This window comes from Ahaetulla prasina, chromosome 1, assembly GCF_028640845.1.
Source record: "Ahaetulla prasina isolate Xishuangbanna chromosome 1, ASM2864084v1, whole genome shotgun sequence".
Classification (NCBI taxonomy): Eukaryota; Metazoa; Chordata; class Lepidosauria; order Squamata; family Colubridae; genus Ahaetulla; species Ahaetulla prasina.
The window spans coordinates 321346197-321373752 of record NC_080539.1 but is presented as its reverse complement, the minus strand read 5'-3'; the positions used below and the strand labels follow the sequence as shown (position 1 = coordinate 321373752).

At 35.0% G+C, this 27556-nt stretch overlaps 1 protein-coding gene across 1 annotated transcript in view; it reads right to left on the bottom strand.

Annotated features, from left to right (window-relative positions):
- Window positions 1-1021: 1021 nt before the first annotated feature.
- Window positions 1022-27556, bottom strand: part of IFT43 (intraflagellar transport 43) — a 63857-nt gene continuing 37322 nt past the window's right edge. Inside the window, exons 5-9 of the mRNA XM_058162406.1 lie at window positions 26502-26545; window positions 5510-5582; window positions 5190-5265; window positions 4533-4595; window positions 1022-1851 (exon numbers count right to left, since the gene is read on the bottom strand). Coding sequence (XP_058018389.1) covers window positions 1735-1851; window positions 4533-4595; window positions 5190-5265; window positions 5510-5582; window positions 26502-26545 — 373 coding nt within the window. The 3' untranslated portion in view covers window positions 1022-1734. The remainder of the gene's footprint in view (window positions 1852-4532; window positions 4596-5189; window positions 5266-5509; window positions 5583-26501; window positions 26546-27556) is intronic.

The following is a 27556-nucleotide window of genomic DNA, read 5'->3' as shown; positions in this document are numbered from 1 at the left end:
CCAAGAGATACTTAGAGAAAAAAATGACACAGCTTTTGAAGAGCACCTTAACAACAGTTAAGTGGTAATTCCCCATACCAGTTTCCAATTCCCATACTGTACACTTATAGTGCTAATGATTCTATGCAGAGATTTCATGCATGCAACGAGATATATGTATATTTCTGAGAGGAATTCTGCATTATTTCTGAGAGGAATTCTGCAAATGGAGCTGCGAGCAAATGCCTGGCTACGTGGCTCAGTGGCTAAGACGCTGAGCTTTCCAATCAGAAAGGTCAGCAGTTCCAATCCCTAGTATATAGGTCTCCTGTATGAGTAGGGGGGGTTGGACTAGATGACCTCCAAGGTCCCTTCCAACTCTGTTACTGTTAGGAAGCATAAGCGCCTGATGCTCATGCAAATGGAGCTTCAAGAGCAAGTACCTACCACTCTCTCAAATGGAAGCTTTGAGCACAATTGTGAGCACCTGACACTCATGCAAATGGAGCTGTGCATGCGAGCACCCGCCACTCACACAAATGGAACTGTGCCCTCACAGGTTCCAAACAGGCTGTGGCCTGGGGGCTGAGGACCCCTGGTATAGGGTTTCCTGTTTGAACAGGTTAGAGTAGAAGACTTCCAAGGTCTCTTCCAACTCTGTTATTCTGTTAGAAATCAAATGTAAATAAGTGTATATCATGGATGCAATCCAACTGCATTGCTTTATATCGGAAGGTGACTGCTATTTTTTCCCCAATTTACATATCTGCGTGCATGCTGTCTATGCAGCCATTGGTTCTATCCTCCACGACAGTCAGTTTCTCATGTGGCTTCTTGGGAAAATTAATTGACCAGCCCTGTTCTAAAGGAACCAGGAAAACCTGGAAAAAAGCCATGACCGCTTTGGCAATTTGAAACAAGGGGCTTCTTAGATGCTTTTACACATTCAGACAAACCTCTTTGAAAAGATATGCTCATCCCTGCTGCTTTCACTACTATTGTGGCTCAATAGTTTCTAATATTATGTTCCAGTTTTGGAGGGGAGTTAGACTAGTCCAATTCAAAATAAAAAAGGGTTTTAATTTTCTTGTCTTTGTGCTGCTTATGCACAAACATGGGTTTTGTTGTTGTGATAGCTCCATTTAACTGCTCACTATACTGCTAAGTGTACTATTAGCTTGGGTGATAAGCATAGATAAATTCACAAATTATGATATTTGGAAAGCAGTCAACCTCCAGCATATTTTAGAACAGGAAACTGGTACTCCCAGTTCACTTCCAAATTCAAAAAGCTCATGTGATGTATGGTGCACTTGTGTTGCTTTTTGTTTGTGTAGCCTCTTTTCTTTACACATTTATTATTCATGTACATTTAAACAAATTTGAATATGTTAGTCGCCACTTAAGTGAGGAATGGTAATAAATCAATTTAATATTCCAGACTATAATAGCTCTGAGGATAAAGCATAACATTTTACAAGGAGGCATACATGTATCTAAGAAAAAAACACACCTTAAAATGGGCCTGTAAGTACTTGGAAAAACATTACCTACTGAAGAGAATTGAAAGTATTGCCCAGTTATTAAAAAGTATAATTAATTAACTTGAATATCAATACAAAACTTCTTTTGAATTCTGTTATAGATACATTTCTGAAACAGCTATTGTTATATTGTGTAGACAAAAATAATATCTCAAATAAAAATCATACTAAAAAGGAATGTTTCTACAACTTTTATGCAATCAATCAAAATTCAAGCATTCTTGTTCATAAGGTTCTCTTCTTTTTCTGATTGCCCAGAGTCCCATTCACTTAGAAGTTCAGAGGCAACCTCTGTATAGAGATGGTTCCAGTCCCAGATGACATCATCCTGTCAAAGAACAATAATGTAAAATGTAAAACATGTACCAATGGGGGCAACATGTTTCTAAATATGATGTCACAGTTGAAATGGGGGGGGGGGGGAAACATTACAGTGAGGACCCAATCCCTAAGTGCTAATAAAAACAAATTGCTACCAACCTGCCTTCCATTGAGGACCTGTATACTGCATAAGTCAAAAGGAGGGCTGTGAAAATATTTCTAGATCCCTCGCATCCTAGACATAAATTGTTTCAACTCCTACCCACAAAACAACACTATAGAGCACTGCACACCAGAACAGCTAGATACAAAAACCGTTTTTCCCCAAACGCCATCACTCTGCTAAACAAATAATTCCCTCAACACTGTCAAACTATTTACTAAATCTGTACTACTATTAATCTTCTCATTGTTCCCATCACCCATCTCCTTCCACTTATGACTGTATGACTGTAACTTTGTTGCTTGTATCCTTACAATTTATATTGATATTGTTTCCTGATTGTAATTATGACTATCATTAAGTGTTGTACCTTATGATTCTTGATGAAGATATCTTTTCTTTTATGACAGAATATGCTGACAGCATATGCACCAAGACAAATTCCTTGTGTGTCCAATCACACTTGGCCAATAAAAAATTCTATTCTATTCTATTCTATTCTATTTCTGACAGTTAGAACAATTAATAAGTGGAACGACTTGCCTGCAGAAGTTGTGAATGCTCCAACACTGGACATTTTTAAGAAAATGTTGGATAACCATCTGTCTGAGATGATGTAGGGTTTCCTGCCTGGGCAGGGGGCTGGACTAGAAGGCCTCCAAGGTCCCTTCCAACTCTGTTGTTATTATTATTATTATTATTCTAAGGTAGCGGAATCACTTGTCTTTGCAGGAGAAGGTCAGAAGAACTCCTCAACTGGGTTTGTCTGCAGAGATTGCAACATCCCACTCCATGGGTTAAAAGAAATTCTGTCTTAGTGGGTTTACCAATGAAAGGTGATCTAAAGAGGTTGACTTCTGAGAGTCCCTTTGGCGGCCCAGGCTTGTCTTCATGAATGTTTGGAATGTAACAGAGGAAGAACAATTTATTTTTGCTATTATCTTAGTAACAGTCGCTGACTGTTTTAGGAAGATGGCGAAATAACAAAGTTTTGTAGTAACAGATATGGAAGGATGGATAGACTGGTAACCAGTCTCTTCCAAGTTGTAGTCTAATCAAGGAAATCCAGGTGACAATCAAAGTGGACCCGTCGCCCCTTAAGCTTCTGCTTTTTAATGCTACACCAGTTGCTGGTAAAACATTTATTAACCATGATTTAATTCTGAGTAAGTACTTGACATGGTATATATTTTAAAACAAGAGAGGAATGTTAATCTCTCTCAATTCTACCCTCTGGAATACTGTGTGATGCAGCAGGCTAGGGCCAGAAGGTGCAGAAGTGGGAATTCATCTCATTGACCAGAAGCTCCAACCAACAATCTTCTAATGTTGAATACTTGCTTCGGTGTTTAGGTGGCCACAATAATGGAGCAATACTGTATGAATATTGTCACCCCATCACATAATAATCTATCTTTTTAAGCTAACTGTGATGACTGCTGGTGCGTCAATGCGCTATTCTATATTTTTTGTCTTGATGGATTTCAGGCCCTGTAATAGGAAGAAGGAATAACCTTGAAGAACAGGAGGAAGAGCCACTACTGGTTAATAAAAGAAATATGAGCCAGAATTGTAATCTGAGAATGCACCTCAGATTAGACCCTCCTTAGAGAGAGGGAACACATCCAGACCTGCAAGATTCTGTTTATTATATTTTTATAATAAAAGTAATATTAGCCTGCATGATTTTGATTCTGCATGACTTTGGTTCCCTAGTCTGATCTACCTCGAAAGTCTGACATCAATCTTACATCACCTCATCCCCAGTCCTACACACAATGAAGTTGATCACCAGTTCAACTGATAGTGATATGAAAGTAAGCTTTCCAATGTCACAAAAATCACTCCCTGGTGTGTCTTAGATTGGCATCCAGCTCAGAAAACAAATGGATAGTTTCTGGAACATGTTAGCCAATAAGGAGTCCTATTGAATCCATGGCTACTCTGTTGAACATCATTTGAAACCATCACTAAGTATTCTTTTCCATCTAGCAGAGCTCAACTGGCACCAGAAAGCTGAGAGCAAGGAAGCAATGTACTACTACAGTGATGCAATGGAGGAATGTCTGGGTTGAATCAGACCAAACATAGATTGGGGCTCTTGCAGGCACAGTAGTAATCCTACTTCATGGAACTGGGTGCAGTGATAAGGGATCACTTCTTTCATTCCACTGCATTTGCACAAAAAAGTCCAACCATCTCCTTCATCAAAATACTAGGGGAAGGAGCACTGAAACAGTTGGGGATTTGTTGTGAGAATATTTTATCATTCTTTGCCTAGATGATCAATCTCATATCTGTTTGGACTTCCGGTTTATGTGGGTACTATCTGATTGCTTGATATGATGGTCCCCACCCCCAACAAAAAACAACAACACAGAGAAGCATTGTCCATGCTACGATTCCAATAAGGCAAATTCCTAAGGAAACTGAGAAGAACTGAAACAGTGGGGTGAAACAAACATTCTTAAATTGATGCTGACTTTCAGAGCAGTCCTAGCAAAAATAATCAGAACCAAACTCACCTCTCGTACTTCTTGTTCTGGTGCTAAGACTTTACTGAGCAATTTGAGATCAATCTCTCCATCCTATGAAAACACATTAAAATCATATTTGCTCGAAGAACAAGTAGTAGCAGCATCTGCATTTTATCCATGATAGCAGGACAGTCCCATTCCTTCTTTGAAAAACACATATACCCAGAATGGGAGCAAAGCAGACCAAATGCACTAACATCTCACCCAGAAAATCCTTTCAAAAGCAATCACAACATACATACATTTGGAGAATTGTTTTTTTTATCCTTGGGCGAGGCTCTCTGATGAGTGCACTGATTCCAAAACTCAGTGCTTACCTCCCAAATATAAATAAGCCTTGAAAGACATTCTGCCAAATGAATTATATGATTACGGAATGTCCAAAGATGATTAAAAGGAACATCAAAAATGTTTCATAGAAAATAAGAAAATAAACTCACTAGTTATTTATTTAGGCTTCCAAGACCAAGGGCTCTATCAAAGCAACAGTGAAAATATACATATATTACATTAGAATAAAAAGGGACATCTAGAATGTAACAAATGTCAATTTTATGTAGTACTGTATCAACAGAAAAGTCTTGCTGCTCCCTTCTTCCTGGAAGAAATATAAATAAATCTCAGTTTCCATCTGACTGCACTCACCAAGGTTTGGAATGCAGCGTACTTCATGAGATCATTGTCCAGGTCACGGTAGGTCAGCACTCTATTCACTTGTACACTGTGATTGGGGTTAGAGCAGAAATGAAATTAGCACTCTCCATCCTTCACTAGAAAGTCTAAAATATGGAACTGATCCTAATTTTAAAAAGTCTTTTATTAGCTTTACTCAGCAGCTACTTCCTCCCTTCAGAAGAGTTCATTTCCTCTTATTATAACATATGGCACAACAATCAGCCATGTGGGGCAGAAGTTGATCCCAGCAGGACAACTAACTAGTAGAACTAATTCTGGGGTTACAATACCTAGGGGGGGCTGCCACTTGCATGGCGAAGTCCTCCTCTTGTACTTCCTCTAAGTCAGGGATCACTGGTATATCTGCAAGAGATAAAAGATGAGTAAGAATGAATTACTACAGATTTGCAAAGTTTATTTTGGGAGAGAGACCATAGTTCATTGGTAGAATGTAGGCTTTGCAATCTGAAGGCCCCTTGTTCAATCCCTGGCATCTCAAATGAAAAACATCAGGTGATGGGGAAAGCCTCTGCTTGGAAGAGGTTCTATCAACTGGAGCAGACTATTCTGGATCAGATGAACAAATAGTTGACTTCAAAACAAGTACAGCACATTTATTTGTAGAAATTTTGTTTCTGCACAAAAAAATAACTTAATACTGGTATATGAAATGAAAATACTGGTATATGCAGTGGAGTACCCCAAGGCTCTGTTTTAGGCCCAGTACTCTTCAACATCTTCATCAATGACTTGGACAAGGGGATAGATGGGGAACTCATCAAATTTGCAGATGACACCAAGCTGGCAGGAATAGCCAACACTCCAGAAGATAGGCTCAAGTTACAGAAAGATCTTGACAGACTTGAACATTGGGCGCTATCTAACAAAATGAAATTCAACAGCGAAAAAAGTAAGGTTCTACATTTAGGCAAAAAAAACAAAATGCACAGGTACCGGATATGTGGTACTTTGCTCAATAGTAGTACCTGTGAGAGGGATCTTGGAGTCCTAGTGGACAACCATTTAGATATGACCCAGCAGTGTGCAGCAGCTGCTAAAAAAGCCAACACAGTTCTGGGCTGCATAAACAGAGGGATAGAATCAAGATCACGTGAAGTGTTAGTGCCACTTTATAATGCCTTGGTAAGGCCACACTTAGAATATTGCATTCAGTTTTGGTCGCCGCAATGTAAAAAAGATGCTGAGACTCTAGAAAGAGTGCAAAGAAGACCAACAAAGATGATTAGGGGACTGGAGGCTAAAACATATGAAGAACGGTTGCAGGAACTGAGTATGTCTAGTTTAATAAAAAGAAGGACTAGAGGAGACATGATAGCTGTGTTCCAATATCTCAGGGGTTGCCACAAAGAAGAGGGAGTCGGACTGTTCTCCAAAGCACCTGAGGGTAGAACAAGAAGCAAAGGGTGGAAACTGATCAAGGAAAGAAGCAACTTAGAACTAAGGGGAAATTTCCTGACAGTTAGAACAATTAATAAGTGAACGACTTGCCTGCAGAAGTTGTGAATTTTCCAACACTGGAAATTTTTAAGAAAATGTTGGATAACCATCTGACTGAGATGGTGCAGGGTTTCCTGCCTGGGCAGGGGGTTGGACTAGAAGGCCTCCAAGGTCCCTTCCAACTCTGTTGTTATTATTATTATTAAATCTGCAGAGACTGTATTGCTGTACTACAGTTCCAAATATCTTTCATCGTAGCCATGATACCTCTTGACATTAGGACATAAGTTATCAACATCTTTAGGGACACACAATCTCTGTCCCTGTCCTAACAATAGTCCTAACCTATGCGACAACTAATATCCTCCTCCTCGTTCTTTTTTAACTGTTTAAGCAGACAGATATAAGCTTTGTAAGAAAATTAAGTATATTCTACCATCAGGCTAGAAATTGGAAGTTATACTCCTGCTTTAGGCATGAAAGTCAGCTAAGTAAACTTGAGCCAGCCACTCTCTCTCAGCTCAACCAACCTCCCAGGGTTGATACTGTTGGGAACATAGGAGGAAGACGTATTATATATGTTTGTTGCCTTGAGTTATTTATAATAAAGGTAGGATAGGATAAAAGGTAGGATAAAATAAATATTCCAACAGATAAAAGCAAAAGAAAAATAGTTGGATGTTTGAATGGAAGAATAATCTTTATTTATCTTGTACAAAGACATGCACATGTCATAGAAACACAGGCTCCATTTACCTTCTAGTACAATGAATTCTTCCTCAATCACAATATGCCTTTTTTCAATAAGCTAGTTCTTGAATAGTTCAGTGCTAAAGTCCTTAAGCATTGAGCATCATTGTTCTCTGAGCTGTCTTGATCCCATTCTGAAATTTATTAAAGTGTCCCAGATAAGTTAGATGGCTAAGGAACTGGCAGGCTCAGCTGAATTTTTGATTGTTAATTTTAAAAATATTTTCAATCTGAGGATTGCTTTGTGGGTGACCTACCAGCGTGATTAATAAATAATGAATAAATCATGTACACACTATTTTAACTAAGGATGGTACCTTAGGATTGCAAAGCCCATTTCAGATTTTGTCTGTAGCTGCTTTTGCATCAAGCCATTTGGTTTTTTAAGCGCTGCCTTGTCTGAAACCTTGTCTGAAATTAACATTTAAGAGCAGGAAAAGTGCCCGTCCTATGACGTCTAGTACCCATGTCCAGGTCTTGTTTAAACTCCCCCCTCACAGTTCCAAATGCACCAGCCACATCTCCTCCTCCACATTCCTCCTCCTCCTCTGCAGATTCCTCTGACCTTGATGGAAGCAGGACTGGTCCATCTGCAGTAGGGCAAGGGTTAGCGTGGACTTTTGACAAGGGTAGTGTTTGGAGCAACCCACACAGTGGGAATTCTCTCTAATTGGATGCCTGGTGAAGAGGCTGAATGAAAGAGAGGCTGAAAACAGAGCCAAACCAAAGCAAGAGACAGTGACAGCTTGGACAGTCTCTGCAGAGTTATGCCTTCCAGCTCCTCAACTATCCAAGGACTTGCTGCCTAAAGCAGAGTGGTTTTTTTAGCTCATAGCTAAATGAATATAAAAGAAATGGGGCTGTTGAGATTCCTTCTTTAGCAAATCTATGCCATAGTGATAAAGTATGTGCAGTAACAGAATTGAACTTTTACAAAATTGCATTTTGCTCACAAATGCAACAATTGCAGCCTCCGGCCGCATGTAGACCAACAGGTTGAGTGCATTCTACAATGATTCCCTGCCTTTCCACAGCCTTCCCTCGCCTCCTACTCCCACTTTCCACTGTATTTTTTAACTGCACTCTTGCTATACTTCCCATTACCACATCACCTTTTTTTCTCTGTCATTTCTATTCTGCCTTTCTGTTGCTTGTAATTTAATAGCATTCAGCATCAGGAGAAATTTGATATGGCAGAACAGTATCAAAAGAGGTACACTTTTTTTAGAGTAACACATTTCATTAAAAGGCACAAGCTTTCATGAACTACCTGAGTTCACTCTACCAGATAGCACAGAATGTCTAAATGAACTAGGGTTTAAGCTGAGATGGGGAGAAAAGTGAGGGAAGATAGGATAGTTATGCAATACAAATTACTGTATATGTGTGACAGATTACAAGCACCATATTAATAATAATTTTAATGTGTTAAAATCCCACTATGTTTGTTAATAGCTTCTCTCATAGTATGAACCTTTTTGATGTACACTATGAGAGTCCATCGCTTCCTTACTCAATTGTGCTGAGGATGTTTCTTTGTTACAGAATTTTGAAATCTGCAATGGAGAGTCCTGGAGGATTAAAATGCTCCACTTTTACTTTGTCTTTTTTATGAGTTCTGATGTCAAACTCACGTCCATTAATTATTTTGTGCAGAGTGGCCTGTTTGTCCTACATAGATCCCAGAGAGGCATTGCTGGTAGAAAATGGGATCGATCAATTAAAGGAACAGCATGTGAAGACATATCTTATCTTGGGTACAAAATTGTTGGGACTTGTAATGGTGCTGTTGGTACAAAAAATGGTACAAAAAGATGGTGCTGGTAGTAGACATCTGTTCTGTTGCAAGCTCTAACTCCCATGTTACCATTATTTTCATGTTTCTTCAGACTGTCTGAGAGAATCTACTTCATGTAGGATGGTTGAATCTATACAAGTTTGGACCTACCAACCAATCCTGAGAAGTGCAGTACCATTATTCAATATGAGTTGTAAGTTATTATTAATAACATATTTGAGTGGCTTGAGTTTTGATATATGAGACAATTGCTGTTTTACTTTTCTGAACTGTCTTTTAATAGGTCTTTCCTGAGGACTGATCTGAATTACTGCTCTTCTCCTCTTCTCTATCTTGCAACATCAATCTGTCTCTTCCTGTCTTTTTTGTTCCCAAAACTCAGTGTAGTTTCCACTTCCTCAACTGTCTCCTTTTTGCATTTCCACCTGAAACTAAACCTATTTTAGCTTATTCTCAGCTTGCTGTTTCTCAGCCTTGATCATCAATATTGTTCCTTTGCTTTCTTTCTCTGGCTTGCCCCTTTCCAGCCTTTTTTTAAAAAAACAATTTTCAGACTTGAGAACATCTGAATATCAGCTCCTAGGTGCTGATTTAGCTCCCTCTACTGGGCTTGGAATGAATTATAAATGGAGAATAAAGTACCATTTTTTGCCAAAAGAACACAAAGTGTTTTCCTTGAATGAGAGGAGATTATCTTACAATAACTAAGAATAGATACTGCTATTTAAAAACAAACAAATGTAAAGAAGGAAAGTATATGGTATATGCCTTTGAAGATTAACTGCGCCTAAAATGGATTACCTGCCTGCTGACTTTATTGGATATAATTGGAGAACCTTATTTTAAAGACAATGAATTTTAATCAATAGTTATTAATACAATTTATATTTACACATTTTTGTTATAGCCCTGCTTTTTTTGGAATGTGGCTTCTAATACGTATAAATACTTTTAGACACATGTACATACAAGTACAACACATGTACTATATACATTTTTATGAGGAAGAAAATCTCCATGACAGTTTTACCTAGGAGGACAGGAGGGGTAAACTAATTATGATAAAATGTTTTTTTTTCTCTGTCTATATTTTCCTTTTGAGGAAAGACTTTTAACTTCAGGGTCATCTTCCTGTGGGGTGATACAGTATATTTCAGTTTTTACAACTTAATGGTGTGAGTGGCTGGGTGTGTTGGAGGATAGTAAGTAAATTATTGAAAGAAAATGATTTATTTAATATAGTATGATTCTATCAATATATGTATGTCTGAACATATGAGTGCATGAGTGCAGTTTTTGAATTAGGTGTGTACATTATTTTATAGCTGAGCTTGAGTGTATTATTTATATTTAACTTTTTATTTTATATGACTATATCCACTATGAAGTACACTCTCCTATACCGCTCAAAACTATATGTGGCCATTAGCTAGATGAAAGTTTTCTGTTCTAGCTGAATAAAAATATCAGTTGGCAGAAATAGACAACAGCAAAATTATTAGGATTCACCTATCCAATACACGTAGTCCTTGACTTACAAATCAGTCACTTAGTGACCGTTCAAAGTTACAATGGACCTCTGAAAAGGTGCTTAGGATCCCATTCTGATGGTTGCTCTCCCCTAATCATGTGATCACATTTCAGGCAATCACCAACCGGCCCGCATTTACAGCCGTTTGCAGCATCCTGTGATATGCCCATGAATTATGATGCTTTTGCTGAAAACCAGTGTTTAGTTCTGGTTTTACGCAAAACGCCACAGGGCAAAAATGGATTCGCTTAATGACTATGACATAACTTAATGACTATGACATAACTGTGGTATTTCTTATCAACCACAGCAAAAAGATAAAATCAGTTGGTCACATGAATGACCATCACAACTTACAACTGTAATGGCGGGATTCAGCCAGTTCGCACCACTTCAGGAGAACCGGTTGTTAACTTTCTGAGCAGTTTGGTGAACTGGTAGTTGGAAGAAATCATTAAGTCATAGAACCGGTTGTTAAATTATTTGAATCCCACCACTGGGTAGGTTCAATTACAGGTGTCAATTGAGGACTACCTGTATATAAGTCTTGAATAAGTCTGGTGTTTAAGACCCAATTCTTTCATAGAGAAACTTGGTTTCTGAATGCCTTTAAGACGCTCTGAGTGTCCAAAAATGCTGGATCAGAGCAGGAATGCCTGCACATGCTAAGAGCCAGAAATTAAAACTAACAAACTCAGCAGCTATTAAAGAAAACAGACAAAATTCACAGACCACAGGGCAACTTCTAATTTAAGTAATGAATTGAGGTCAATTCATACAACTCATTTAATGTTGCAAGGCCTGCTGTGAGCACTGAATACAGTGATGGCTACCCAACTGTTTCACCACAGGACTGAGACTGCCGGTTGGTCAAGGCTGAACTGAATTTATCATATACTGGTTATTCTAAACTAGTGGAATGAGTCCTTTACAATAAGCCAAGTCTCACAAAACATGAAATGAAAAAAAAAATCAAGAATAAAAAAAAGACCATGTTTACCTGCAAAATATTGTTTAACAGCTCAATATTATTATTTGGAGGCTTTTACCATTTTTTGAAGTCAACCATATTATTTAGTAAAAAAAATATTGAAATATACACTATGATTAGTCCTAAAATTAATTAATAAACCTACTGTATTTTTCTTAGTAATGATAGTGAAACTTTACCCTGATAACTGCTGAAAGGCAAATTTTGCATGATTCTTCCAGATTCTTTTGCTGGCAATTTTCTCATTCAGAAATTAATGACCAGTAGAAAAGACTTAAGTTAAGGAAGTAGAAACAAGAACATTGGAGGAAAATGACCATATAGTGTCGAGTCCTTGATTTTAAGGGAAATCAAAATAAAGTGACAAATTTGCAACATGGACATAAAATGAACCCTGAGCAATAATAATTCTAAAGTCCATTGCCAGAAAAACTAATGAGGAAAGGAATTCAAAATGGCTTCAAATGTTTTTAAAATCTTGCAAATGGAAAAAACATAAAAGCAAGAGGAACAAACCAACATGGCTGCAGATAATCTAGTTGATAAGTGCAGAACTGGTGGAAGACCCAATGCCTGAAATAGATAACATATGCCTACATATGGCATTCTAATTAACAAGCTAGTTAAGTGTGAGATGAACAGCATGACAATCAAGAGAATGCATAGCTGGCTCAAATCATATATTCAAATAATGCTTAAACATGTTCAACATCAAATTGGAAAAAGTATTCAAATTAGACCATAGGATTAAGTCAATGGCACTGTACTTTCTATTTTTTAAACAAATGATATGGAAGAAGGAATACTTTTCCAAATTGCAGCTGATACAAAATTGGTAGGACAGCTAATCTAGTCAGAAACAAAATTCTAAATGTTACTAATAAAGAAATGGGCTAAAAACAATAGGATTAAATTTAGCATAAACAAATGCAAAGTTTACATGGAAAGCAATAGTTTATCTTTCATTAGGCAAGATCCAATTTAATCTACCTTCCAATAAGGCAGGCAGATTCCAAATGAGTGGTAGAAGAAACATTTTCTAGTGATAACTTCTAACAGTTAAAATAAAACAGTTCAAAAATAAAATCAATCACCAAGAGAACATGTGTTTCACTTTACTCGATGTGTTCAAGTAGAATCTCTGTACTGAGTAAAAGAAAAAATTTGACTTAAATGGCTTTTTCCAACTCTTTGGAAGTTCTTCCACAAATTAACTCATTACAGATTAACTACACAGTTCAGACTCTGCATGCAGAGAAAGTAATCAGTACAAGATGCAAATTATCAGGAATGCTGATCTAAGGCAAAATGTTAACTTTCATATTTTTATTTAGTTCTCAATAATATCAATAGCATTTACTTCTGAAACCTTTGCATTCAAACAAATAAATAGCTTAGACAAGTGATTCTAGACAGAGGAACAGAGAAGTCTAAGAACTGCATCTCAAATATACGCATCTCAAATTAAGCATTCCAGAACTGTCTAGAGAATTTCTATTGTTAGGCTAACTATAATATATTGAACAATAATTAAAATATGGAAAATGGTACTTAGTTGAGCTTCTCTGAATCAACAAGTGTCTAGATTTTCCAACTATGGTTTCAAACCCTTCTAAATGAACTGGGTGACACATACTGAGTACAGAATAAGACTGCAAAAGAGGACTAGAGTTCCTTGGCAAAAGATCATTATGATTTATATTACTTCATTGGGAATGACTACTCTCTTTGCCTGAAGCTTGTTTCATGGCATATAATCTTATGTTAGGAATGGAAGAATACAGTACGGCTCTCCAAAACACTAAACTCTATCAGTCTCAACAAGGAAAGCCAATGGATTAATACTGTAACATCTACAAAGCTATAGATATCCCAGCCATATTTTAGGATGACAGGACACATCCAACACCCTATTAGATTAATAATCAAATTCTCATGTCATATATGTTTATGAACTGAGTATATTTATTTATACATAGGTTTGCTCATATTGTCATTGTTCAAATCAATTCCTAAGCAGTTATACTCCCACATAACATTCACAATGATGTTGATCTATGAGAAAAAGACAAAACCTAAATTATGTTTATATTTATATAACATTATTTTTCTGCCTTATTTCTATATCTTCAAATTACAGGATCGTTCAATTTTACAAGAGGTTGTGGAGCGATATTCAAAGCTAAAAAACTATTAAGTATCTTGCAGTACTTTTTCAAATTTTCCCAATAATCAAAGCCTGCCTCAAATAATTTATGAGATAGGCTCTGATCCTACTTTATTGACTTGCTGTTTTAAGTAGTCAAATTAGAATGAAAAAGTCTCTTAGTAATAATCTAGTTTTTATTATAACTACAGAGTGCAAGAATATAAATGATAGTATTTATGTATAGTGCTGTGTTTAGAATGTTGATGTACAAAACTAGGAAATCAAAAGACGTAAAATAAAGAGATTTGAAAAGTTAACTGGCCTGTTCTGTGCAATGAGAGTCTTTAAAACAAAAACTTTCTTTATCTAATTTATATAAAAGAACTTGATTTTTAAGACATGGAACTTCAACCACATGCAATTCTAATTTCCTTACGACTGCAAAACTTTTTTTTTTTTTACTAAGCACTGTTACCTTCTGCATCACGTTTAGGGAATTTTAAACAGGCAAATGGAAGAGGGTCTGATTGAAGATGAAGTTAAATGAAAGAAATTGGTCTCATTTAGCACATGACAGGATTCATCTGTGTTCTCAAGTCCACTGAGGTAGCATCATGGGCGTTTCATATTCATGAGCTGCTGCGACACTGTGTTCCTGCATTTACAAAGCACCATGTTCAGCAAATTCTGTCCCTATAGACACCCCATGCATTTCATGGTCCTGTCAGAGAGACATCAAAGACTACAGTAACCAAACACTAGAAAATGGTTTTAATTAGCAAATTTCAATCTGATAATTATTTTTCTTCTAAATAGATATAAGAAAAATAAAGCAGAACGCAACAGGCTATAGCCTTCATAAACTACAAGGAATCAGGAATGAAGGCAGACACAAATAAGGCTGCTCATTCAGTTTTGTAAGGATATTAAGGAAGCTGATGAAACGTATGTTCCATAGCAATTGTGTACTGGCTGCCATAACAGAAAATTGAGTTATAGTTAATTTTTCTGAGATCAGCCTAATAACTACTTTTGGAGTATCTGGGAAGTGGGTTTCAAATCTCTTCAGTAAAAACAAAGCCAAAGCTTTAGAAAATTCAGGAGATGACTAAGAAGTCTTCAGAAAGCTGGAACTATACTGCAACACATTGACTCCCTAAAGACAGAGATTAGTCATGTCAACATATAACATTAAATTATGATTTATATTAACCCTGGTTTTATTCATGAAATATCAACTCATTCTCAGCACCCCAATTGCCTTTCTCCCATCTCCTTTGCTTGTTTACCATTGAACTTAATACAAAAACAACCGTATTAACAGTATTAACTTTTAAACTTGAAGAGCCAAAGAAAAAGAGCCCCTCTCCCCTTGAAGCAGCCAAAAGAGGACTGACTCAGCATAAGCTGTATTTGACAGTTACCTTATTTTCATCTTTTTGCCTTTTCCCAACCTCTCAAACACATCTGCTCTGTACAGACAGAGCTATTCAGCTATTACAGCAACAAGTAATTTGGGTTTATTTGGATTGATAAAATTACCAACGTGCACAGTGTGGTCAGTCTGAACTATTTTTTAAACTGAACTATTTATGTAAACAAATTTAAGCATAGTACCTTTCAAATCCTGCTATCCTATTTCAAAAGTGTCAATTTATTTTTAAACATTTTTCCTTAAAATATCTTGAAATGGTATAGAAGCTCTCTGGATACTCCTTAGCACTTCCAGAAATCATCTTTACAAGCCAAGTGGGCTGCTGGGCAGTTCAGTAACAACTGGAGACCTACAACTTCCTCATTCTGGCAGAATATTTCTACTTTGTTGACTAATCTTATCCCAAAATGTATATTAAAAAGTTACTTCTTCTGGATTCACTGATAGTTTGACAGTGCACTTACAGCCACTCCTGTCTTCTCATGAATTAGTGCAACTCATTTGCTCTTTATTTGTTCTCCTTGGAAGCATAGCTACCAAAAAGACAGGAAAGCTTCCTTAACACAGCCCATTTCAACAGCACTGCTCATAAAATAATACTCCAAGAGGTTTTTCATACATTTTAATTCTAACATGTTTATGAATGCATGCTTGGTTTTAAATTATAAAGATTATATAGCTATCATTTCTGAAGTTTTCTTCCTTTAAGTAGTATAAGCATAAGAAATTTAGATATGTTTTTTATGATGGTTTGATGACGAGTAGCAAAAGTATACATGCTTTAAAAATTAATTGGAAGCAGTGTTTTAGAGGCCGTTCAGCTTTCAGGAAAAAAGAGCAAAGCATGAGGTTCAGATTATTTTCAAATGAAATTGTGTCCTAATATACTAAAGAACATAGCATTGCCTTCTTTTCTTGATCATAAATGCACTTAAGAATAATAGAGGCTGAAAATAGCATGACTCATTTTGCTCAGAGGTCCTTAATCAGATATAGTTAAAGTTTTGAAAACACATTCTAGATACAAAATACAGTAGTTATCATGGTGGGTTTGACCAATCACAAAACATTCATTCATTTGAAGGCAAAGTTGTCCATCGTCTTATACTAGTAGTACTTCTCTGTCTATGAAGGTTCATAGATATAGCATAAATAAAGATTATGCTTGAGGCTAATGTTCTGTAGCATGCTATTGCCCATGTAGAATTTCTGCAAATTCTTCCACACTGTAAAGTTCTTCTATTTATCATTTAGTTATTTGCTGTAGGAATGAAGTACCAGAATACAGCAACAAGCTAATTATCCCTTTCATTTTTTTTAATTACTGGAAACTGACTCTCTGGCACTAAGTACAGCATGTGTGATCCTTGTCCTCTTAGACTTAGGCAAATCTGAGACATAAAATTTCCTTCATGGCCAATTCAGAATTATAATATATCACTATTATGCTATTTATTGGAATATATATCTTCATAGACACTATAACATTTCAAGTAATCAGACTTCCTAAAACATACCTATTATAATTAACTGCACTCTTAATGGCCTTATCTGAGCAATGTTATATAGCCTTGGAAACTAAACTGGATTGAATCTAAGTGACTGCCAGGAAATCCCAAAGCTGTAGACTGAACTAAAAAGTAAAAAAAAAAAAACCCACAGAAGAAAGCAATGGCAAATCATTTCCTGAACACATTCTTCAATCATTAAATTTCCAAGAGTTGAGCTTAGTTTGAAGGAAGAATTTAGTTTAAGTCTCACTGTCAATGGGCATAATTTTTGCAAAGTACAAACTAATCCAAAAGCCTCATGGATCTCTGTACTTTTTTCACTTGTCACCCACCTACCTGATAAAAGGAAATCAGAAACATATGTGAGAATTGCAGCTAGAAATGTGTGTCTGAAAACTGAAATTTCATCTAAAGAAGAAGACTCAAATCCAAAGAAGATAACATGAAATACCAAAGAGAGAAACTGTAGCATCAGGGTACCAAGAGAAGCAGAAATAGATTTCCAATAAGATATGATGTGCTAAAGTGCAATTTATCTCTTTCTTCCTCCCCCCCAAATAAAACTTGTGAAGATAGTAAGCAAGAAATTAATTCATACTATTTCTGCCATTTCCAGTAGTTTGGGAAATTGATCACATCATATAAGCAAGGAAGTGGCTGTTTTTTCCTCTGTTCATGTGTTACAGTGAAGATCTCCCTTGGACAATCCTCTACACAACTTCAGCTTCTAGAGAAATTGTCATAGATTTGGGGTATGAGACTGAACTGGAGTTTCAGTCACAATTTCTAAATAGTGAGAGTGGTGAATAATTGTTTATTCATCCTGCCTAAGCAGGGGGTTGGACTAGAAGACTTCCAACTCTGTTATTCTATTCTATTCTAAATAAATTATTTATCAACTTTATTACAGTAGTAGAAAATTGTGGCTGAAACTCCAATTCAGATGGGAACTTACAGAAATTCCATCTAATTTATAGTTTGGTACGTTAGCAGTTTTGAGGTTCTAAGAACTTTGAGCTGGCAGTCAGCGACAAACAAATTTAATAAATTATTACTACTATTTCTTGTCTTTCACAATATAGTGAAAAATTTGATAAGATTAGAAAAAGAAACTGTTTAAAGAAACCAAGAAATTAATTGTAGTTTTAATTGTACAAGATACAATAAAAACTAAAGAGATTGGTATCATTTCTTTAGAGCACAAAGAAACATTAGTACAAACTATAACAAAACCTGTTTCAGTTCTGGACATACTGTTGAACTGACTGAAGCATCTTATTGTATTCCTTCTAGTTCTTCAAAGCCCCCGAACATGTTACTAATTTTTTTGGAGTTCAAATTAAAATAAAATATTGCAAGTATTCTAGAACAACAGCACATTTGGAATATGAAGAAAAGCAATTGATATTCCTTCCAAATCAACTTTACAAAATGAAACAGAAGCACGAAAGTTTCACCAAGCAGACCTCCAGATGAGGCATCAATAAATAAAATATTTTCTTATATTTGGATACTGGTATAAGGACATTTTGCAATCTAGAAATGGCTATTCATTACCACAAGGAATGTCTGACTATTCAGAGAATCACAAAAGGAGCACAACAATCTATCTAGAAACAATTCATTGGTTCGGAAGCTTGATGAATCTATCAATTGAACAAATTGGGGGTTTACTCCCTTTCTTTTCTTTTCTACCCTTCCTTTCTTCTTCTTCTTCTTCCCTCCAACTGTTAGCTAGATTTTAGGGAATGGAGGTTAGTTTACTTTTTTTAATTACATATTTAGAGTTCTGCATAAAGAGTTTTGTTAGTATTTTTGTTAGATACATTTTGTTTGGTGTAGATTAAGGTGCTGTCCTAGAAAACAGGAGAATGTGAATTATAGTGCCACCTTAGATATACAATATATCTAATTTAATATATATTAAAAAAACACTGTATGTAAAATGTAAAAGTCATTAAAACATAAAAACCCCAAAACTATTGAAATTTAAAAATATATAAGCTGCAGGAGAGCAGCATTCATTTTCCCAACAGTACAAACACTTGGCAGGTTCTTAACCAACATCACTGGATATCCAGGCCCGATGGCAATCTCTAGCTTCACTTAACAGACAATGGAAATGATAAAAACTGAAAGAGCGTTAGACGCATTTAAATTCAGGGAAGTTAGGAAACTGACACAAATAAAAGGGATTCTTGCTTTTCAACAGAGTAACATTTTTAAAGGGAAACTTGGTATAGAAAAATCTTTATAGGAAAGTAAGAAGACAAAAATATATGTTGTTCCAAGGTTTCTACTGAATAAACTATGTTACCATATATTTAAAGTACAGAGGAATAATATATAAATTCTTAAACTAAGCATTAATTCAAATTAATATTTGCAGAGGCATAAATCATGGAAATACATTTATATATCTAGGAAGAACATCAAAATAATATGTGTACAGTTACCAGAAATGAAACAGTTATTTTATATGTATAATTTTTGAGCTTACAAATACAAGTAATACATGTAAAATTGGTCATTTACTATTTGAATTGAATAGCAAATGCTACATGTATTAATTATGCAATTATAAAATTACTTACAAAATGATGAAAAAGAAAAACCAACTGAGTATGTAAATTGTGGTGTATTAAACAATTTAATAACTGTAAAATAATAAAACCTCATATTTGAGAAACCAGCTATATAAAATGGTTTCAGCCAAACAATATTCTTTGGCTTAATATAGCAAACATGTAAGAATTAATGATTGGCCATTTGCCAATAATGGTGATTCTACCCTGAAATGTTAACAGACTGCAAAAGTTTAAAAAAAGCAAGGCGATTCAGTTGTCTTCCTATTAATTCTATCAATGTTGCCTCAGGGCATGATACAAAAATGACATCTGTAGATGCCACACGTTATTGCTTCCTACAGAACAGATTTTAGATTTAATTGTACACTAGCTGTAAGTAATGCAAGAGAACTGAGCTTTACAATTCTTACATTAAGAACACCAGAGAACAGGATTCTAGTTTTTCTATAATATATATTTTGCAGATGGAAATTTCCTACAACTACTCAATTATAAAACACAGAATAATGCTTGGTAAAGGGAATAGATGAACTGAAGGAAAATTATTAGTTAGGAGGTTATAAAAACTACTAAGAACTTGTTTTATCCTAGGGACTTCAAATGTTCTGCTTCACGAGAACAAAACAATTTTTAAAAAGCAACAGCAACCAAAGTCAAAAACATTTAATTAAAAACCAAAAACAATACCCATTTAAACCACATTAATTGTATTATGTGGTTAAAACATCTTGTTCATAATGTTACACCACTGACAAGATAATATAACAAAATTTGGATCAGTTTTTATTTTGATAAATATTAATAGAAGCATAAGTTTTAGTATTTGTACTATGTATCATTCCTCTACAGTAAAAAAAAATGCAGCTGCAAAGCAGTGTAGCCTACCTGAGGAAAACTTCTCTTCAATGCAGTGTACCTGAGAAAAGCTTCTGACGGTAAGAAGCAAATAACAGAGATGGTATAGGAAGCACAGTAAAAAATCTTTATTGGATAGAATATGTTCAAAACTCAGAATGTGAATTAGTAGGAAAAACTAAGAAATATAGAAAATATAGAAAAAGCTACTTTAAATATATTACTTTCTATATTACTTTCATATAGAAAAAGCTACTTTGAAGTCATCAGGAAATATAAATATTAGAAGTAATACCAGTAATTATAAAGCTCTAAAATGTTTCTAAAATAAATAGTGATTGTTATCATGATTCTATTAAAACTACCAAAACTAAATAATATTAAATAATACTAGTGCCTATTTATATATAATTGTGTTGAGATATAGTCATATATTTCCTAAGTAGGGAGGGAAAGAAAATAGAAACTCTGTATTATTATACTATAATTATTAATGAGGACTATTTTAATATATGATCAAAAAGGAACTTCTTATAAATATCTTATTCAATACTGTTAGAGCACAGATATATCTGTTTTATTTAATCCTTTTCATAATTGAGTGGAAAAAATAAGACAAACTGATTTTCTTTATGTTAATTTTTTTACTGTGAATATGTATGATTTTATACATATATATGATTAGTAGAATTCATGACATTTTCATATCCAGAAACTTCTCAGAAGCCCCTTCATTGCACATGAAGCCGTTATAGCTGACAGCCACTGGGACTGATCACAGTCACTCAGAATCAGATTTTCATAATTCAGACAAGGACTCCAATTGCTGCTTTCTTTCGTGCTGCTATCAGATGAGAAATTGATGGGGGGAGCAAATCCTGAGGGAAAAACACTACAATTAAGGGCTGTGCAGTTCTCTTGCTGTCCCTCTACAGCTGCAATTTTCAAAGGAACTTGCCTTAGGCACTTTCAAATGATGGCACCTCAGTTCTGTAATCATATTTCAAGAGCTTTTCTTGAAGGGTCTTTTAGATAAACTTAGTCCATCAACCACACTTAAGGACTCAACAATCACAGCTACAATATGACAATGTACTGTTTTTCAGAATTTTGGCATGAAAATATCAAACATTTCAAAACACATGCACTTACCATTATCCAACACCTTTACACAAATGATGCACATTATTGCATACTGTTTTAACCATTTGTTTCCAGAGTCATAAAGTGTAAATTTTTTTTAAAAAGCATTAAAACATTCAGAAACAAACTTTTTTGATGCCTCATTGCTGATTGCCGATCAAGCCTACTGACTGCCGATCAAGCTTACCATATAAATTAGTAATTTTTATAAATATTTTCTTTGCTCATTTATAATAATTTTACTCTCTAGCAATTGCTTGACTAGTGCAAATCTATCATACTATCAGACCTACATAAAATACTAAGTTAAATTAAAACTTAAAATAATCATTTTTAATTTGTTCCTTCTGTTAGAAGAATAATTTGGGGTTCCAACTCAAGCTGTGGTTGTGCAAGTATAAACAAAAATGAGATGAAGACAGCTGTAAGGAAAGAAGAAATGTTTATTCCTAAAAGCAAAGTGTCTTTAAGGGCAGCTGCAGAGAAATGGGGTACAATGACACAGTTATATAGGAAGGTTTGTCCCGAATGTGGAAGTGTCTAGGTGCTGATTCTAGGGTGACACTTGAGAGACATGTGTATGTGTAGGTATGTCTATGATGTTTATTTTTGTGAACATGCAGTTCCACTGGGAGACCTAATTTAATTAACTCTATTTGTGTTTGCAGACCTTATTCTTTGATATGTGGATTAGGTCTGGGTAACTTTGGGGGGATTTGAGGAAGTTTGAATAAAAGATTTTCTGCCATTTGCTATTTTTAGTTGATTAACTTTGTTTCAGCATAACTGTCAATTATTTAGTGGAGACATCAATTTCAGTCCATTGTGGATTCTGGTAATGTTTTAAGGAAAGATGGAAACACTATAAAGAAAAAAGTATATTTTGATATAAAACTTCTCACACTTTCTCCTTTCAATCTTCATTTTATCCAATCTACAATGTCCTTCTTAAGCAGCTGCATCATATTTTCCTCACCGCTGACCATTAGAATTCTAAATATTCCATAGTTTTAGTGGTTAGTATTTGCAAAGACATCTCAGTTTTTTTGTTTTTTTAAAAATTTGAATTTATATCCCGCCCTTCTCCGAAGACTCAGGGCGGCTTACATTGTGTAAGGCAATAGTCTCATCCTATTTGTATACTTAAATACAAAGTCAACTTATTGCCCCCAACAATCTGGGTCCTCATTTTACCTACCTTATAAAGGATAGAAGGCTGAGTCAACCTTGGGCCTGGTGGGACTCGAGCCTGCAGTAATTGTAATTGCAGGCAGCTGTGTGTTAATAACAGGCTGCATTAGCCTGGTGAGCCACGTCCCAGCCCTTTTATTATAATGCAAGCACTTTGATCGGCACTGAATGCTCATGTTTAAAACTACAGTAGCTAAAAAAACAATATTTCATGTTAATTGTTTAGGCAGAATCAATTGTAGTTCTGTGAATCTCAAAATAATTAGTAAAGTACTCATCAGTGAGAAGGCCACATCCAATTTTTTCAAAAGAATAATGAACAGGAATTTCAGTAAAAAACATAGCTGGCATACAGACTGAAGAATAATGAACCCCTCTACAATGCAGCATCTAGTTTAAAGTCCTGTTACAAATAACAAACATAATAAACACACACACACACACACACACACACACATATATATATACACACATACATAAATATTTGTTTTCGTAGGTTTTCACAGGTATAGGTATGTAGGTCTTGGCATATTTGGATCTTTTCCTGTGTAAGGTTGAGAGTATCTTGGCGACATTTCAACAAGGTCTCACTCATCAGCACCAGCCTGAAGATGATGAGTGAGACCTCATCGAAACGTCGCCAACATACTCTCAACCTTATGCGGGAAAAGACCCGAATATGCCAAGACCTACATACATACATACATATATACACACACAAGCACACACACACATATACACACACAGACTATATACAAAGACAAAAAATATTTTCTTTCAACTCAGTTGTCATATAGATTGAGTAGAACTTTTGCCTTTAACTTATCCATGTCCTCAGGTACATATACAGGTCCTCAATTTACAACCACAATTGAGCCCAAAATTTATGTTGCTAAGTGATGTGTTAAGCTATTTGTTAAGTAAGTTTTGCCCTGTTTTATGACTTTTCTCACCACATTTGCTAAGTGAATCATTGCAGTTCTTAAATTAGTAATACAATTGTTAAGTGAATCTGATTTCCTCATTGACTTTGCTTGTTGGAAGGTCGCAAAAGGGGATCACATGACTTCAAGACACTACAACCATATAAAATGTAAGTCAGCTGTCAAGCATCCAAATGTAAATCATGTGACCATGAGGACTTATGACCAATGGTCATAAGTGTGAAAAATCACCATACATCACTTTTCAGTGCCATTATAACTTTGAATGGTCACTAAATGAACCATTATAAGGATATCTGTACAGCAATTAGATTCCATTTGTAGCAACAAGTAACACTGAAATTATGCAATTCAAGAGAAGTACTAGGTTGACCTACTCAGGACAATCAAATGCAGAGGAGCATAATTCCTGGTTTTTTTTTATTGTATAGTTAATTTCCTAGCTGTATTTCCCATAAACAGAGCTAGTATAGAAGTCTAGCTAGTCTTTAATTTAGAAAGAAGATGAATGAGGAGGACATGATTGAAGTGTACAAAATTGTAGATCAAGTGGAAAAGGAGAAGCTGCTTTTCTTTCCCCAAAATACTAGAACCAGAGTTCAAATAATAAAATTGAATACTGGAAGAATCAGGACAGACAAAAGGTGTCTTTATATATACAATCTGTAGCTAAGCTTTTGAATTTGCTTTCATGAGATGCTTAGCCTTGATGAAAGGGTGATTGCCTCTGAAGTCCTTCTGCTTGGAAATTGGTAGACTTCCTTGTACCGTCAGTTGGACCACTGTGAGAACAGACTGCTGAACAAAATGAGCCAAGGGTCTGATTCTGTAGGGCACTGCTTATGTTCTTAATAAAGAACTTAACAAATAAAATAAGGTCCTAATGAATAGCAGGATATAATTGCAGTCAGATTGAAGATCTTAATTAAGTTAGCAATGATGATATTGCACAGCTATAACTATACTCATTTGTTCTTAGCAAATCAAGAAAAGTGAAGAAATAAAATATTTCCAAAGAATAGGATACTACTTCTTGCAACTTGATTATTTTAAAAGACTTAATATTTTTTATTTAGACCCATAAAGCAGTTTGAGTTTGGAATAAGTGAAAATTCTTAACAGATAGCATTTTTTCAATTCCCATTTTAGCCTGGCATCTCCCATCTCATCCAGCTCTATTATTGAGCTGAGCTCAGTCACTTCTGCCCATTTTCCCTGTTGACATGGATAGAAAATTGAGCAATTACCCTTAAACGCTTTTCTCTTAGATCACCCAGATTGCTACATACACAATATTAAGTCCTCAATTGCCCCTGGCCAAAAGTGGTTCAACCAGGTCTGTCTTTTAGGAATTAAACAATTTTTGTTGCTTGCAAGAGTTTATTATTCCTAGGGTTGTCATCTACTAAATCCTATTAAAATAGCTTCCCGTGGTGCAAGCTACTCTGTCTCTAAGTCTAAAAACAAGATAAAAACAAGACAGAAATAACTTAAGTCATTCCACTAATCATTCAATGTACATTGGTTAAGTATATTCATATACATACATGTGCCACAAAGATATGCATTGATTAAACTCTACTATTTCATCTATGCAAACTTTGCAAATGAATCCCATAGCTAAAACAGAATTTGAATTCAGGAAATCTGTTGGATTTTTTTTAAAAGTGAAGTTTTGTATTTTCATAACTGTATTAGAGCTGAATGAAAAAGTGCAATAGCAATGTCTAGAAAAATATGAAATGTCAGATATTTTTCAACAATAGGGTTAGCTAGTGCCATTGTTATTTGTTTAAATATTTTCAAAAAGATACAGATACATTGAAAAGATGCAATAACAAATATACATGCAGTACATACAAATTTGGGATAAATAGTGTTATGCAATAAAGGGGATAAGAAAGAGTAAGCAAGCTACCATTAATTTTTTGACCTTATGTTTTATTTTACCACACACAATTCCCATTATATTTACTTTTATGTTTCTCTTAACATACCAAAGTCTTACTTCCATGTAAAAGAAAAGTAGGCATGGGGCCAGGTTCTCGGCAGGACCAACTCCCCATAAGGACATCTACCTGTCCTAACATGATCAGAAAGGATGGGCATGCTCCTAGACCCTTCCCTTAAACATTGCCATCTTATGAAAAGTAGGAAACGTGCCTTTTCCATGGTAGTCCCTGCCCTATAAAAATATTTTCTCTTGAAGTTTGTAGGCCTCTACCCCTCTAGCTTTCTGAAAAGCACTAAAGATGTGGTTTTTCCCAAAAGCACTGATAGGGTGAGGTGGATGAGAGATTCTAAAGAAGATCTATATGTTAACTTTAGTGACAGTTTTTTAAATGTTTAATTAAATATTAAGCATTTAATAAATGTATATATCATGTTGATTTATTATTAATTTTTTAAAATGTTGATTGGTAGCTGCCCAGAGTTCAATATAAGATGGGAGGCTATATAAATGTTTAAAATAAGAAAGATCAGCCATTTTTCTTCTTTCAACAAATTCATTCTTCACCACAGAACCCACATTTTTATCACCATTTGAATGTCTTAAAATGTTTTCTTATATTTCCCCATCTTTAGTGAGCATTTTACCAAGATACAAAAATTCAATTAGTTACTCTCATTTTTCATTAAACTGTATTTTATACTTTATATTTGGGGAAGCAGAGTACAAGAATTTATTAAAATGCTTGTCTTAAAAACATACGTTGAAGAAAAATTGGGTATTAAAATATTTAAAAAGTTTAAATTAATAATATACATTAATATTCTAATGATTTTTTATATCAGAAACAAAAACAAATAGAACAAAATGCATAACATACAAATTACATTAGAAAGATATCCTGAATTTCTTTGCTGCCTTCCAGCAAAAGAAAAGGTGTCCGAAACGTAAGAGTACCTTAATTTCAATTAAAAAGGAAATTTGTACCTTCTCCATTATCTGCCTCTATGCTCTGTTGTCTTAGACGATGACTGAAAAATATTACAAAGTGAAGTCACCATTAGCTACAAATTATTAGAAAAGAGAATGCATCTTTGCATATCTTTTTGCTGATATATATATATATATATATATCAGTGTTGGTGCTTTACAATTATATTGACTCCAGTAAAGACCATGTCTGAAGATTGAATCAAAAGTAATGGCTTCAATTCCATAATTTTAGCTTAAATAGGGATATTTTAATAAATGGAACAAGAAAAAATATATTTGAAATTAGCTCCAAATTTCAAGGGTTTAACAAGCTTATTTTGTAGATTTGATGAAAACATTTTCCAAGTTATTCTCTTAATTTGCCATTTATATTTCCCCTGTAATTTTTAAAACCTCAGCCATTTTCTTTAATATATTCAATAATCCAATAATAAAGGACAATAAAAATTTGTCCTTTTCTAAATCATTCTCTTGGCTTATCATTTGTAATTCCACTTACAGTACTTTCTCTGTCTTATCAGACAAAATTCATATCTATTGTTTCCTCCTTAACGTATTTTGGACATAATTGTCCAATGTTATGACATTTTGTGTCATTTTGTAAGTCCCAGTAAACCAGTACCAAAAGCAGGCTTGTATTTTTCCAATCGATTTAGAATGTTTAGTTGTCTCTAGCATCTAGTTTCTAAAATCATAAAGTCATTTATCTTTTGTTATAAACAAGGATAGTCAAAATAATTCTGTTTACATGGAAAAAAATTATTGTTGTTTTATTGTTTTATTGTTATTATTATTTAGCAGTTTTGAAGAGGCATACCTTCAGGCATACCAGCAGGTGTGCTGCTTAAAGTGTACTGACAAGTACTCTCCACAGGTTCATATGTCACAAACAATAGCATCACAACTTTTTCTTACAGAAAATTCTCACCAATCGAAGTGAAAGAACAGATGCTAAACTACACTTCAGAACTTCTATTGCATCTGTACTGCCATCTCTTGGAGATTTAATATTGTCAGTGCTACTTTCCTTTCATCCGGAGTCATGGGCA